The sequence below is a fragment of the Macrobrachium nipponense genome, chromosome 42, assembly GCF_015104395.2.
Source record: "Macrobrachium nipponense isolate FS-2020 chromosome 42, ASM1510439v2, whole genome shotgun sequence".
NCBI classification, from domain to species: domain Eukaryota; kingdom Metazoa; phylum Arthropoda; class Malacostraca; order Decapoda; family Palaemonidae; genus Macrobrachium; species Macrobrachium nipponense.
The window spans coordinates 21665493-21682589 of record NC_061103.1 but is presented as its reverse complement, the minus strand read 5'-3'; the positions used below and the strand labels follow the sequence as shown (position 1 = coordinate 21682589).

The 17097-nt window shown below is 37.9% G+C and overlaps 1 protein-coding gene across 1 annotated transcript in view; it reads left to right on the top strand.

Moving 5' to 3' along the window:
• The window catches only part of LOC135213020 (peroxisomal targeting signal 1 receptor-like), a gene marked incomplete in the record, with an annotated part of 149154 nt that extends 137650 nt beyond the window's left edge, over window positions 1–11504 (top strand). Inside the window, 1 exon segment of the mRNA XM_064246826.1 lies at window positions 4114–11504. Within this exon segment, the coding sequence (XP_064102896.1) occupies window positions 4114–4162 (49 nt within the window).
• Window positions 11505–17097: the final 5593 nt, after the last annotated feature.

The window sequence follows — 17097 nt, the reverse complement described above, 5'->3', positions numbered from 1 at the left end:
AAAATGAGGCATAACGTATTATCCTCTCTTTCTTTGACGCCCTTTGTCTTACATTCTGTAAAGAGTTTATATTTTAGGGGAAAAAGACTAAATTTTATTCCCCTTTCTATAAAATAAAGATGGTGTAGATTGCTACCTCTCTCTTATATTCTTTCTTCCCGTCCTCGTGCCTGGGCAACGAGAGAATGGAAAATTCTATCATCGTTATTCAGCAAAACAACAACATTATTATTATCCTATTCTCCTAATAAATGATCCAGGATCGAGGAGAATCATTCAAGATTCCTATCCTAGGACATCAGGCCGTAATGTACGGTTCAAATACTTGAAAAAAGCCTCTCACCCAATACTGAGAGCTCTTACGAGTCTTTTCCAGTACCAAAACATTACAAGGTCTCCCTTGTTATATGTTTACATAGGAGTAGGATAATATAACATCCTGTTAATAACAATGAAAGAGGAGAAAGAGGAGCTGCATGGTTCAAGGGACTGGCCGAAACGTGCAATAAAAAAGGGGTTGCCAAGGTCTTTCTAAAACCTGCACCCAGATTAACTTATGAGTCCGATATATTTTCTATCACTTGTCTCATAAGGTTGAGGAAAGCGAGAGACTTCTAAAGATATCGGTTCTCTTCACCATGTAAAGGTCTATAAAGCAGAGGAACCCACTTATCCTGACACGTACTACGTTCGCCTGTGCGATATCTAGAATAATTGTCAGTAGAGGGTTGATCTGGCAAAGAAAGTTTCTCCCAAAACAACTCCTCTTGCCAGGAAAGAAGTCGCTCACGCGACCACTATATCACCTGACATGAGAAGTCTGTTCTTGTTAGAGACTTCCGCAATTTCAGTTAATCCTGACAAGGGCCACGGCCGCCTGTGCGATAACTTGTGTCCCTGTCAGGAAAAAACTGATCTTGTGTCAGTTCTCAAAGAGGAAACTCATGGAAAGTCTATCTCCAAATACTGAGAAATTGGAGATCCTGATGTCTTGCGCCTGGTTGGCGCCTCGCTCCTGGGAGGCGTCACGCTTCTGGCTGGCGTCACGCTTCTGGCTGGCGTCTCGCGCCTCGCAGCGTCCTCGCGCTTGCCTGGTGCCTCGCTCCTGGGAGGCGTCACGCTTCTGGCTGGCGTCTCGCGCCTTGCAGCGTCCTCGCGCTTGCCTGGCGCCTCGTTCCTGGGAGGCGTCACGCTTTTGGCTGGCGTCTCGCGCCTCGCAGCGTCCTCGCGCTTGCCTGGCGCCTCGCTCCTGGGAGGCGTCACGCTTTTGGCTGGCGTCTCGCGCCTCGCTCCTGGGAGGCGTCACGCTTCTGGCCCATTACTTGCAACCGTGGTCAGGAAATCTCGATATCAAAATAAGAAGAGGTGCTGTAAGAATCCTATAATTTTACAGTACTTACATAGTTGGATTTTTCTTCTCAATTTTCCTCTAATTCGAGTATATCGGAAGGGGAATTATTCTTTCCTCGGTTAATTCTTCCGTATCCCCCCCCCCCTTTTTTTTTCCTGAACGAGAAATATTTTGGCTGGTGCTCTTCGCTTATTGCACCAGGCTGGCGCCTCCTACTAATTATCTTTATGTTATGTGCCAGAACATCTGTGTCTTTATGGTACCCGACATCCTTTCATATGTTAATTCCGTTCTTATTATGATAAACTATTATATATGTAGTATAATCCATTCAGGGAAAACATTTCCCACTAAAAGAATGTTTCCCATTCGACTCATACAACTTCTGCGCAATATCCGATTCTAAATACGGTTGTGTCGTTTCTCGAAAGACTTAACCATAGCGTAGTCTTGAAGTGAATCTCTATTACATCTCTCTTCTCACTAAGTATGTACTCTAATAAGACATGCTTTCGTATGTATGAGTGCATTAAATAATATAATGTTCTGCTGCATTAGAATCCTTTAATCATGTTATCTACGGTAAACAGCATTGAAAGGTTGTAATATCTTTCTTATTGAAAGCTTCCTAACAAAAGGCAGACAATATTTATTTATGACAGCTTCAGTATTCCCTCAATCCGAGGCTAAGACCACGATTGTAGGGAAGAGATACGGTTAGTTATCCCATTCCGCAGGAGAGAGAGAGCTGTAACCGACCGCTCACGACTGAGAACAACATGGTACTGCCGCTGGTCTCTCTCTCAATTCAAAGCGAAAGCAGTCTTCGAAAGCCGACTGGCCTTCCATTTCCAGAGTTGCCAGTTACTCATTAAAATAAAGGAATTTTATAAAATTTTTATCGAGCTTCAGGAAGTTTTATATAAGCATAATTAAGCGAACGAGACTTCGACAAGTCTAGAAACTAAATAGGTGTCGTCTAAACAATCCTTTTAAACAATTTCTTCCTAGGAAAGTCCTAGAAGGGTACTGGTAATTCATGGAAACCTCTTCTAACACGAAGAAAAATGTTTCTATCCTACTCTCAATTCACCAATAAAGATATGCTTCTCCGATCACTTCTCGAAGACACGAAAGCATCATAGAACTCATACTCTAGCGTAATAGAATACTCTATAATACTGTTACATTAAGGTAAACCGTATTAATTTAGGAAATTTTGTAAGGATTTCACTTGACCATTATAGCATAAATTTCGGTATGTGAGTATGCCTTGCCATACCGTAGCCTAAGGCGATTTGTCCTAAGCACGGTAGGAGCTAGAAGCTTAAAAGTCATACATATATGCTTTATCACTCAACGAGATCCATATAATTCATTCGATTGACAAATAATCTAAATCGTTCTAATCAGAATAGATCTATATCTAAAAATGCACCGATGGGGAATCTTATGTTGAAATAACAATTTCATACCCCCATGGGATAGCGTTCTCGTCTAGTTGCGAAAAAATGTTCGAACAATGACTATCACAAATGTTATCGAATGATCTCTAAATATTAGAAGGCGCTAAATCGTCGCCTGAATCGAAAGGTGGATCGATTAAAGTCATTCTCATTTTGAATAATTCTACCAGAAGGCATTATACGAGGATCTTCGTATAATTCATTCATTCGAAGTTCTCCTATCCATCATGGAACAGTAGGCATAAAAAGGGAGAAACACTGTTTTAGGATGCCTTTCCAATGGCTATCCCTGGCAGTCTGGACGATCTACAGAACCTGCCGAGGGGACGCCTGACCGGTGGGGATTCTCTGAAACCTCCTTACGGTTTTCGACATTCCTTCTCCTCTGGGCTTGTGAGCTTGGAAGAGGTCTAGACCTGAGAGCGAGACAGAGCCGATCAGACGCACCCTCCATTGTAATGGGGGAACACTATATTCACTTCTTACGTTCTAAGAATTCGCATTTGAACTATATCCAAAGTCTACAATTTGCAAATATGATATTGTAGATTCTGCGGAGTAAGAAGGTGATGAGGATGCAACAACTACTAGTACTGTTACTACTATAATTGCTCGTTAACACAAGAGCTAATAAAGCTTCTAAAGGATAGTTACTTTTCTGACTTCCCCAACTAGGAAGAAAGATATAAATTTCTCAATCAAATCTAACACTTATTTGTATTAATGAATAAATATAAGTAATTCCCTTTCATGAAAGTATAAGTAATTCACTTTCGTGGAAAGGTGATGATGCTACCGAAAACTTCGGTAGTTACACGTCACTAATCTTCGAAATTTTCGAAGTCATATTATCAAAAGTTAACAAAAGCGTATGCCGAACCAAAGATCCATTACTTCCCTGTAAAAGTTAGCCCAGACGATCGATGGCGATGAAACACGAAAATCCATCAGGAGGAACTGCAAACGTTGTTTACATTCCAAGCGACAGAAAAAATATGAATTAGAAAACTGGTATGGTTCCTATTCCCGCCACCCAGCGGCGGGGGGGTAGATCACCTGACCTACCTGCCGCGTGTGCCGCGAAATTCGAATTTCTGTCGGGGACGACGGAGTAATAGCTATGTATATATCTGACGGGTAAGTTGAATGTATAAAAATATATTGTATGTGTATTTCTGTAGTGTTTTGTGGTGCGAAATATGTACATCCAACTTGTAATTGAAAATGCTAATGTTGTAACTATGTTATGTTGAAAGTTTGGGAAAGTAAGGATATTTTTTTTTTCTACTTTTGCAGGGATTTGACACGGTTAAACGAAGAGTATGGTATAGGAAAGTCAACGTGACTTCCTGGTATAAAGGCAAACCTCTCCTCTTCCCACCGTTCTCCACGGAGACACAGGCTTTCTCAAGAGATCATATTGTATCTCTCATCAACCAGTTGTCCTTCTGAAGATGGTCTTCCTTGTGAATGTCTTACTAATATTCATGGGAAATGAGTTTGAAACATTGTTAAAATTAACTTAGTAAGTACTGATATATTTTCATTTGCATTTTGGCATGTGGCTTTGGTATTTTTTCTCAGAAAAGTGGTTTGCATTAGTATGTGATAGAATATTTTCTTACATTCCCTATACTTTTAAGTACTTAAACTGTGATTTGGCCTTGCTTACAAATACGTAATTGTATGTATGGAATTATTTGAAGTAGAGACTAGATTTATTTTTTCTCAATTCAGTATGGAGGTTGAAAGTCCTCCTGGCTGTGTATAAATTTAGCCAATGTAGTTCCCAGATTGTCTTGGGATGATTATATATTCTTGTTGAGGATTTGTTTTTAGAAATTTTTATTTCAAAGTTTATTTGTCTATATATAGTGAATGTTCATACGAAAGTATTGAGCAGCTTTACCACAAATGTTAGATACTACATGTTGCCTAGGTAAATTTATCCCAGTAAGGAAGTGAGTGCAATGATGTTAAAACTATACTAAACTTACAGTATGTTTCCTTTGCATGTCAATTCCTGGTGCAATATTTTATATATGTGCATTCCTTTCAGTTTTGGGGAAATTTCAACCTAGTGATTGCTAAAGAATTGATAGGACAAGAGAGTTTGATTTTGTTATTGGACATTTTTTGTCATGACATTCATAGATATAGACTCCTTTTGCATAAGGAACAATTTTCACACTGCCATTCATCTACTGTTATATCAGGGCACAAAATTAATGTCACTGGAATAAAATTTTTACTTGAGTTACAAACAGCAATTTCACCGTCAAGAATGCATAAGTTCTCATTCATTTTTATTTCTTCTACTGTATATGTTATATTGAAGGTAAGTGGTATTGTAAATGCATAAGTATTTCCACTTTACTTTGTCAGCTACAAAGTAGGAAACAGGAATTGCAGCCAACAACCTTGCCAATGAATTGATCCATACTTGTAATTTCAGGGCTTTTCAGAAATCCAATTTGTTTCATGACAACAAACACCTTGCTTTACATTATGATGTTCAAAGAGTCATGGCATACATAAAAAATTTATTTCAGTCCAATCAATCCTCTCTGAAATAGCCTAGACACCCAATAAACCTTAAGAATCCATGATTGTCATTAATATGAAAAGACATTTGATAGTTTTTACATTTTTGTTGTCCTTCAAGAAATTTAAAATTTTAATGGATGCTAGAACAGCATCTTTAGTGTAGGCTTTATAAAATCTTTGCCTTATGAACAATCAATAAATTTACTATAGTATACTGTACACAACATCAAGGACCTCCTCGATTGGTTTCTATAGAAAAGTTCATACCATTTATATTGTTTAAAAATATAAAGCAGGAAAAAAAAATTAAGAAATCCCCTAAAAATTAGACATCATATACCCAAAAGTCGAACAGCAAATTTATTAGGCATAATTTTTGTCACGCCTAAAGTGCAAGGGCCATATGCCCATATAAAGGACAAGTGAAAAAATGCATTAAATTTGATATAAGAAATATTATAAAACAATCTGGGAGGTAACAGGCAAACCACATTGCCTATACAAAGTAAGTGTTAGGTCCATCCAATACTAGATTTTAGATATACAGTTCAGCATCGGCTCCAACTTTAAAAAGTTTAAAACAAATTTATCATGACGGACTCAGAATATACACTGGAGCTTTTACATTTCTCCCAACCTCCTCTGTCCAAGTCAAAAGTCATGTCCCACTTCATTGTGACCTGATAGTAACGCATAGCACAGTGAAAATACAAGTGATTTACCAACTGAGTACTTTAGATCAAAGATGTATTTATAAACAGTCATTCACCACCTTTCATAATAGACCCAGTAGACTGCTTGAGTCAACAAATAACAATAATGGATAAATATGCTCCAGTAAGAGAATTACCTCCACCTTGGACTATGTGTAGAAAATATTTATCATAAATAAAACTATGCATTTACCCGAGAGAATCATGAATATGTTTTATAACATATGAGAGAGGTAAATGTTCATACTAAGCATGAAACACTGATGGGTCCAAATCTCCACCAAGCATGGGATTTGCAGCCATACCACCCAACTAAACATATTTTTCCTTGCTTAATAATGCTTCTAACAGCAGAATTATGTGCCATGTGATCTGCCATTTAAATTCTTGAAGATATGCCTTTGCAGAAATTTACATCATGGAAAGATGGTAAAAATGTAAAAATATGGTAGATTCCTGCCTATGTTGGCATTAAATGAAATGAAAAAGCTGATAAAGCAGCCAAAGCTGCAACTGCTGTGGCAAGTGGCAGAATATATGAAACAATGAACATGACAGTAGCAAATTAAAATTAGCCCAGTGTTGGAATATGGAATTCATCGAATCAAAAGGACAGACATGCACATAATTTGTTTTGACATATCTTTGAGTGAATAGGTCACTCTTGTTTGACATGAATATTTCATATGATCCAACCCCATTTAAACATGGACTGTAGAGCAACACAAACAGTTAAAACATTTTATTTCTGAGCATCCAAAAGATAATCAACATAGGCTTATTTATTTTGTCAATTTCCATCATTTCCAATGAGCCCAATTATAACCCTGTTAAAAGAGCTGTAATTTAACAAATAAAATCTAAGCCTTATCAATAACACAGACAAATCCTAAGGGCCAGCCCTATGACAAATAAATATGAAGCTCAGTGGTCTCGTTAAAATATTTAACAATTATACGACAAGCCAAAAGTATGAGCTATGGTGGTCCCCTTTTCATGGTGTTTCATCATAAGCACATTAGCTTCCAACAATACAGCATGATGTTTAATAGCAAGAGTACTAGCACTAGCAGTAGGAACTTTCTTATAGCCATGTAAACAAATAAAATTGTCACTAATTCAGAGCAAATGAGACATGAATAATATAATTATATAAAAAAACAATTTGAAGAAACTGCCATGTACCAGAGCTGCCAAGCAGAGGAATGCTGGTACTATGGGCACTACATGGCAGGTAAATAAGGCTATACTATTTTAAAAATTGTTGACCTTAGAAAAACTATAATTTTTTTATATTGTAACATTCATTTTTATGTGCTTTTGCACTTTAGTTTTTCAATATGATTTTTCAATATAATTTTTTAAATCATTTTTGCTGATCAGTGTTTAAGTTGCATAAAGTGATGATAGCTGAATTTTATTTTTCTGCATCAACAAAAACCGTTGTAAAGTAGAAAATAGGAGGAGTAACAGCTGGTTAGTCAAAAACATTTTACAAGTTAAGAATAGTAGTAGTTATATTTGCTGTAGTTTTACACTGAGGAAAGCAGTAAGCCATCTTGGAATTATATTAAACAACTTTATTGTATTACTGTCATGTTTGGCTTGGTGACCTCCTTCTAATGGGTTTAATAAATCCTCAAAGCCCAAGATAGCCAATTCCACACCAAAAGCATATGATTTACCTCTTCCCTTCTCCTAACCATCACTACACCAGTCAAGAAATCAGGACACATTCTCTTTAAACCAACCAGCATACATACATACTTGGCATGTGCAAAGGTTATTCAATCTGTATCTTCCCCCTCTCACCTCAGAGCATTCAGTCTTTGCTCCATACATTCATCTGCACAATACAGCTCTATTTACATTTACCACTTTTTGCAGATAAGTACATATACCCGCTTGCAGTGATATAAGTGCACATAAGTAGAAGTGCAGGCAGCAATTAAGTTTATTTCATTAGGAACTCAACTTTTTGGTAATTTTAATTAGTAATCATAACTGAGTAACCCTGATGCAATACAATACCACTTCCTGACCCTGTACGTAATTGGTGGAACCTTATCACAAATTAAAACTTTGCAATTAGGGAATGGGTATTATTTAGTGAATAAGACTGCAAAAATATTTGTTAAATTCACTAGAAACTCAGCATATCAATGCATTTGGTTATCACAGCAGTCTTGGAAATATATCTTTATTACAGAAATAACTTATGTATTGAATTTAAAGATTGAATATAAAAAAAAATGTTTGTGAAAAATTTTCTTAAAATATTTTGTCTATAAATTTAGCTCAGATTGAATATAAAAAAAAAATTTGTGAAAAATGTTTTTCTTTAAATATCTTGTCTATAAATTTAGCTCAGAAAAGGTTAAATCTATTTGTTCTTGAAGACTCAGTCTTCACTTTGCAGTTTTGTTACATATTTGTTTCAATAACCCAAAAGTGACTATTTTTCCCAGAAATGAGCATTTAGACATTGGGTTGTGTTTGAACATTTAGCCAAGTCCTTCCTTTTGAGTTTCAGCATGGTGTATAGACAAGTTACTTTATACCATCTTTGTGTGCAGATAAATGGATTGAAATATAATACAAGGTGATAACACAGAGATGTTTATCTAATTTATTCTGTACTTGGATCAAAAATTGTTTCAGGAAAGGGAAATTTGTCGAAATGAACCTGACAAACTTACGGGCTTTTTTGAGAAATGAAATTTAGTGAATAGTACAGATCTGTACATTAAAAAGCAAAGAGCTATCATATTACGACAATGTTAAAGCAGCTTTTACATGGACTGGTCTTAATTTAGTTTAATCAAAGAAGTCATATACATGATCTCTGAGAAGTATTCGTGTGATAAGTAAGCCATCTGTGATTTTGTAATTCACAATTTTCATTGCAATACGTACTCTTGTATTTGTATTAAAAAATAGTTATATACAATATGAAGCTGGTAACAGTATATGGATGAACTACTTAGTGTTTATGAGTTGTCAAGATTGTACTTTAAAGGTAAATGATATAACATCCAAGCATAACTGTGATATGTAAAAAATATTGTGTGGATTTACTCCTTTATTTGTATTTGATAACAATCTGCATAGGAATTTGGATTGTGTACCTTATATCTCTTACATATTTTTGGCTTTGATGTAATATCTTTTCATCCTGACATATAAGACAGAATTTGGTGGCAATGTCTTTATCAGTTAGTTATTGGACAGTTTAAATTGATAGAAAGTACTTAGGATAATTCCCCCATATGCAATTTTTATTTATCTTGGAAAAGAGGAAAACAACCTCTTTGTATACAGTGAATTTTTGGAAACTTTAGAGGAAGATACTGTTTGTTATGTTAGATCAAAGAAACTTGGGACAGTTCATGAAATTATAAAGAAGTGATATACAGAGAAAATGTTTTTGATAACCTTATAATTTCTTCCTGACAGTGTTAACTGTCAATGTTATGTTAAAACAGTATATTCAATACTGGTCTCACAAATTTTAGTAGCCATCTGGTTTTTAATACTGATGCTGTCCAATTATGTTAAAGGTTTCCTGTGAGAATAAACTTTGTAATTTGCCGTTTACAAGTTAAAAGTCGAAGACAAGAGTTAAATTTAAAAGTGACCATATAGTGGACAATCCTGTCATTTGTACATTTGATGAATATTCCTGTCACAAAATTGAAGCCTGTTTTACTAGACCTGTGCCTTAGTATCCATCTTCCAGTCAGCCCATATCAGTGGCATTATTCTTTATTCTTAATTTTTTTTCTTTATTCTTAATTTTTTGTATCCTTTTCCTAAGAAAAGTTATGACAATTCCTTTTTAACCATAGCTTCAGGAGTGCAGACAAGTGACTTAGAGCATTATTATCAATAGGGGTTAGTTTTTCCAGACCTCTGAGTCTCAAGTAGACTCTTCTCGGGCTGGTTCCAACTTGGAAGTATACCTCTTAAGTATTTTTCGCATTTTTACAGGAAAGCATTTTCAGCTTTTCAAAGAAAGTCGGGTTAGACCCCATTTCAGGTGGTCAGTGTTACAAAATTTTTTTTGTTCTGTATTTTCAGCATTGTTCATTAATTTTCATTCATGCATCTTTGCATAATGTTTATTAAATTCTGACTGTTTCTTGTGTATCTCTCATAATCTTAAGTTTTATTAAAAACCTCTGCTTTTATAATAATTTTAATAAGGTTATTGACCTTTATACAAAGCTCTCATAGATTTTGCATACTTTTTACATTTGTTTTATGTGCATCTCCTCTATCAACCAATTTTTGTCACATTTTTTTAGTATATTCTGTAAGTCTTCCACTTGACTATCAAGATGGGTATTTATTGGTACAGGCTGGTTCTAAGTGAATTCCCTCTTGAATTAAGAAGGCAGTTTGTCAGTGTTAAATATCTTGGCTACTTCCCCACTTACTGTGTTGGACAATTTTTTCTTCTGAAGTCTATTTTTTTTATATTTTACATTATCCAATTCACTTGCTATTTTGGGAAACATTTTCTTGTCAATGTAGAATTTTATTTTCATGATAATTGTGCAAAGTTACCCAGCGAAAATTTGAGAGAAATATGCTTTCAACTTTTCATCCTTCCTAGTAGTAATCCATTTTTATTGATACATTTAGTATCTGAACTTTTTGTTTTTGACTCATGACTTCATAAGCCATACTGTGCCTTGCAGGAAAATATCAATCCTTTTATAATAGATCATAAGCATACCTCAGTTTTTTATAATTGCATTCTGGTATGTAATCCCCCATTGTTCCAGATGGTAGAATTGTTTTTATCCAGCATCTCATTAAGTGATGATGTAAAGGATGGATGTGTTTAGCTGGTGTCAGAAGTTTTAAAATTAATGGAAACGTAATATGTCTAACATGTTAACCTTGTCAGTATTTCTTCACTGGAACTTGGCCTCCTTTGCATTATCATTCTTTTATATTTTCCATTAGAACAGAGGTCATTCATTTAAAGTTTTAGGCAACAGACTGTTGTGTATAGAGGCACAAATTAGCTACAAGCTCATATTGTAGCTGTTAGCAAACAAGCCTTTTTGATGCCACAGGCTAAGTACATCCTTTGTCCAGTTGTTTCATATATCTAATTTTCTGCCAGTTTAACTAAAGTTTAAAAGCTTTTACTCACAACTTACCATCAGATTGACACATTTCTAGCTTTCTTACAGTTTGATGCTACAGTATTAACTTAGAAATGGCCTACCAACTTCATTGGATTTGATATAGCTTGTAATAATGTATGAAGAGTGCTTTACTGTTATAATTTGGAGTATTCTCCTTTAGGGTTTATAATGTGGGTTGTAAGTGAGATGATAATCAAAATAGGTTAGTTTCAGTTTCTAATTCTGTGGGATTAGATGTACATAAATTATTAAATGTTTAATATTCCTAAGGTGTTTCATTTCCTTACATACTGGGCATCCTTGGAATAAAATTGAAAATATCTGAAAATCGAGTTTGTACACTATAACCCCATCACATTATGAGTGCCCTTTAATGTGTTGCCTTCTTTTCTACAATAATAAAAACTGAATCCACTTGGCTGTAGATACCTGACCTCCCAAGTCCTATCAGCAGAAAATGGTCAAACCAAGGGTGACCACCAGTCTAAATAGAGCTGCTGCCTTTGCTCCCCAGAACTGTATTAGTTCCTACTTTTTCATAATTAATTTTTACTGTTTCAGCCTATATTTCCCTCCATTTCCTTATTTGGATGGATTTGACATTATTATTGATACTGATGGTCAATTAAACTTTATGACGAAGTGTCTTACAGTTACAGTAGACCCCCCTTTGTTAACTATGATACCATATTTGAATGCAATAGGCCTATCTCTGATCTTTAGGGCCCTAATACAGTAAGTCCTCGGGTTACGCTGGTCTCGACTTACGATGTTTCGTGGTTACGAACGCGCCCCCATAAAAATATAAAAAATAATATTTTGCGTCGTTCCGTCTTACGCGGTTTAGCGTCGTAAGCAACGTAAACAAACGCGAACTAGTTCCGGGCGCACGGCGGAAGAATACGCTTTGTGGGGGAGAGGACGGCGTCGCTTCGCTACGCTCATTCCTCGCCCATACGCCATTTTGGTTGTTTACACTGCCTCTCTCTCCCTCGTGTTGTATCGTTTTTGTAACTTTTTGCTCTTTGTTATGGCTCCCAAGCGCAAGGCGGACTCTTCTGATGGTAGTGCATCGAAGAAAAGAAAGGCCATCACCATGGAAATTAAAGTGGACATTATAAAGCAATCTGAGAAGGGAGAAACGCCAACAAACATTGGCCGCTCGCTTGGCCTTAGCCGTTCGACCGTTGCTACCATTATCAAAGATAAAGAGCGCATCGTTGAACATGTGAAAGGATCTGCTCCTATGAAAGCGACAGTGATAACTAAGCAGCGTAGTGGTCTAATAATTGAAATGGAAAGGTTATTGGTGCTTTTGGTTGGAAAGCCACCAAAATCAACGGCGTATCCCAGTCAGCCTTAGGTGATTCAGGAGAAGGCGAAAAGATTGTTTGAAGCGTTGAAAAAAGAAAAGGGGGAGGGAAGTGAAAGTGAAGAGTTTGTGGCTAGTAGGGGTTGGTTTATGCGATTTAAGGCTCGGGCCAATTACCATAACCTTAAATTGCAAGGTGAAGCTGCTAGTGGGGATGAGAAAGCAGCGAGTGAATTTCCTAAAGCGTTGTCTGAGATAATTAAGGAGGGGGGGTTATTCTGCTCAGCAAGTGTTTAACGTAGACGAGACAGGTTTGTTTTGGAAACGTATGCCTAACCGCACTTACATCGCCAAGGAGGAGAAGTCAGCACCCGGTCATAAAGCCAGCAAGGAGAGGCTAACTTTACTTCTTGGGGGTAATGCTGCTGGCGACTTCAAACTGAAGCCCTTGTTGGTGTATCAGGCTGAAAATCCAAGGGCACTCAAGGGCATTTGGAAGGGTCAACTACCAGTAATTTGGAAGTCCAACAAGAAGGCATGGGTGACACTTGCAGTGTTTGAGGACTGGTTCGTAAACCATTTTGTTCCAAGTGTGGAGCGGTATTGCGCCTCCAAGGGTATCCCCTTTAAGGTGTTGCTAGTGCTGGACAATGCCCTGGACACCCTGCCCAGCTGGGAGACTTCAACCCTAATGTCAAGGTGGTTTACCTTCCACCTAATACCACGGCCCTTTTACAGCCTATGGACCAAGGAGTGATTGCTTCGTTCAAGGCCTACTACCTACGAAGGACAATTGCTATGGCTTTACAGGCAACTGAAACCAAGAAGGACTTGACTCTGAAGGACTTTTGGAAATCCTACAACATCCTTGATGCTGTAAAGAACATTGCTAATTCCTGGAGGAGGTTAAGCAAACAAACATGAATGGTGTCTGGAAGAAAATTTGTCCTCAATTTGTGAATGATTTCCATGGGTTTGAGGACACAGTTCAGCTAGTTGTCAAGAACGTTGTTGCCCTGAGTAAGGAAATCAATTTGGAGATGGAGGTTGATGATGTTACAGAGCTGCTGGAGTCTCATGGCGAGAGTTATCTGCTGAGGACCTGATACAACTGGAGAAGCAGATAATAGAGGAAGAAGAAGAAGCACCCACCCCAGAGCCTAAGGCTTTCACAAGGCAGGACTTGATAAGAGGTTTTGCAGAGTTGCAGCAAGCGTTGTCAACTTTTGAGGCTCAGGATCCCAACTTGGACAGGTTCACTAGGGGTTTCCAGAGGCGTCATGGATTTGATGCAGTGTTACAAGGAGATCTTGGATGAAAAGAGGTCGCTCTCTGTTCAGACTAACCTGGAGCAGTATTTTAAGAAGGTAGAGAGGCCTGCAGGAGATCCTGTACCCTCTACCTCAGCTGCCTCTGCTAATCCAGACTCGCCTGCCCCACAATCTCCAGCACCTTCTGAATGTTCTGCTAACCCAGACTCACCTGCCCCAGTATCTCCAGCACCTTCTGTAGGTTCTGCCTCACCTAAAGACTCACCTGCCCCAACATCTCCAGTAGTATGTTCTGCCTCACCTCAAGAATCACCTGCCTCAGCATCTCCAGTACTAGTCATGTTCTGCCTCACCTCAAGAATCATCTGCCTCAGCATCTCCAGCAACTTCTGGAGGTTCTTTTTCTCTTCACTAACCTCCCCCAGTCTCTCCAGCACCGCAGCTTCCTCTCCAGTGTGCAAGCCAATCAAACTAATAAAGGTAAGGAATTGTTCTCTCGTTGTTATTGATAGGTATTTACATTAAATCATGTGGTATTTTTCAATGTTCCGACTTACGCTGAAAATCGTGTTACGACGCATCGTAAGAACGGATCAACGTCGTAACTCGAGGACCCCCTACCCAAACGGGGCTGTGCCTCCCTGCTATCATGGTCGGGGTAGGCAGGCTACGACCCTCTTCTTACCTGGTTGCCCTTATTACTAGGGTGCCTTATGGACCCCATATTGTAGGGAGCATGTTTGTACCTATGCACAGAAACACCAACATAGATGTCAATTCTGAAGTTGTAAAAACTGAGGGGGGTATGAAAAAGAGGGATTAAGATCCCCTTAGAAATAGCCCTCAAATTTTGGATTTTAGCTAAAACCTTCCTAGGGGGAGGAGAGTCTATGGTAAAAATTTGATAACTCCAGCTATTAACTCTGAAAGTTGTAAAAAATGAGGATGCACGAAAAAACGGGATTTTGACTAAAACTTTCCTGAAAGGGGAGGGGGAAGTCTATGATAAAAATTTTGTACCCATAGCTTTCTTATCCTGGAAATGCATAGCAGATGAACAGACAGACAGAAAATGCCTTTTATATAATAAAAATTATTCCTCGGCATGAAATGGAAATTGTTGTTGAACTTGGTAAGAATGTAGTAACAGGTAGTTAAGGGGAATGAATGGGAGGATACCCCTCATTCACCAGAAGTTAAAAATTGAGTGGTTAAGGTGATAAATACAATAACAGGCTCTGGTCTGTATACCTACAAAAAATTCAAATTACTTGAAAAATATTTGTTCCTACTAAGAAAATATACGTAGCATCTGCTTAGAAACGAGACTCACTCCAGGTGTGTACGGTCACATCTATCAACTGTCTTGAAGTTATAAACTCTGTTATAAAAGTCATGAGAATATGCAAAAGGAAGCATGTTTCCTGTACCTCTTACTTGAGTCTAGCACAGGGACATCCAAATGGTAGGGCCGTGGGGATGATTTGAGCTTCACTGAAGGAAAACCATTTACATATTACCCTTGTAGGGGTACACATGTTGGAAGGCAGTTGTAACTTGCTAATAAAACATGATGGGTTCAGAGTACAGCTCTACCAACTAACCCCCCCCCCCCCCCTCCCTCCTGTAATGGGAAGAGTGGAAGGAGAAATTCCTTTAAAACTGAGCACAAAGACTATATGCCTATTCACGTAGTTACAAGCTTCTTGGTCCAATCCAGCAGGTTTCAGCCTTGGTTGCTGCTTTGCATACAAGCAGAAAAGGAGAGACTAGGCACTCTTCATATAACCCCAGAATTACACTAAGGCAAGCAATTTGGCGAGATGGTTTCCTGTCCAAAGGGAGCTTGGTGCCTACACAAATTGTTGAGCAGCCTCCTGCAGGTAGTAAGGAAAAGGCGTCCAGGGAATTTGCGGGTGATATCTAAAGTAGAATGAAGTAAGGTTGTCAAGGTTCTCCAGACCCCAACTCTCATTACCTAAAATGATAAGTTCCTCCAGCAGACAGGGACAGCCCCATGACCCTGACTCTGTGCTGTTGCCCGAACTAAATTACCGTTGTCCTCACCAAGGGGGACATAAGTTTGTTTATGTACATCACAAAGCCAGAAAGAAAAATTTTTCTGGAGAGCAACTTTGTGACAGCTAGTGAATGAGTATACTACTGTATACTCATTCACTAGTATACTACTGTATACTCATCTCACCCTTTGACCACCAACTACCTACTACCTTGTCACCAACCTCAACAACTGTTTCCAGCTTGTGCTGAGGACTAATACATTAAAGTCAGTGGTTTGCATTCCCACATGAACAAGATATCTGAAACACCTTGATAGAATGCAGATACTCACACTGTATTCTGCAGGATAAGTATCACATGCTAACTTAAAACAAAAAAAAAACACCCACATGAAAGGCATTAGGTGAAGATCTATTTTATCCCCATTCAACTGGATGGTTGAAAAACTTCCAGTTACATGGAAATTTTGATATTCATCATCCCTATCATCATCATTGCATAAATAGAAAAAAAAACTTCATATAATGTTGCCTAGAAGATTCCTAGGATTCTACTGACAATCAGACAATATAAACAAGATTCCAACATAAATGAATCAGTATATATTTGTAGCTGAAATAATTTCTTTTCTTATAGCAGGAATTAAAAAATTCCAAGGTTTCACCACAAAATAAAGAATGAACAAGAAACTCCTACAGCATCCATGTAAGACTCCAGAGAACAAGTGTCACTTCCCACTACAGAACCCCAGGTTTACAGGGTGGGCATAATTGTACAAAGCTATGCATAAGCACGGCAACCTAAGCATACACTCAAAGGGCCATGTCCTTCAAAAGAAAGATCTGGCAGAGGGCTGGGCAATAGCACTTTACCACAGGTACAGAGTAGAGCTGAGGAAGTCTGAGACTTACTGAATAGACTGGAGAGAGAGACCATTCTGAAAACACCCATGACAGATAACCCACGTCCCAATTACTGTTAGGGATACCTTTACATTACATACATGTAATATGTAACTATTTTTGTATCCAGCCATTCCCACCACCAAAACCATGATTTCCTACTGTAGGTCTCATATATTAAGAAATGGATTAACCAAGCACTCTAAACTGTAATAATATAAAATAACTAGTAAACATTGCATCAAAGTTTCTTTGGCACAACAGAGTCTTCTGTACAGCTTATAATGCTGTATGAAACTCTCAGGCAGCCTTGGTGTCTGTGTCGTTGTGGTGTAAGACCCATAACCATGG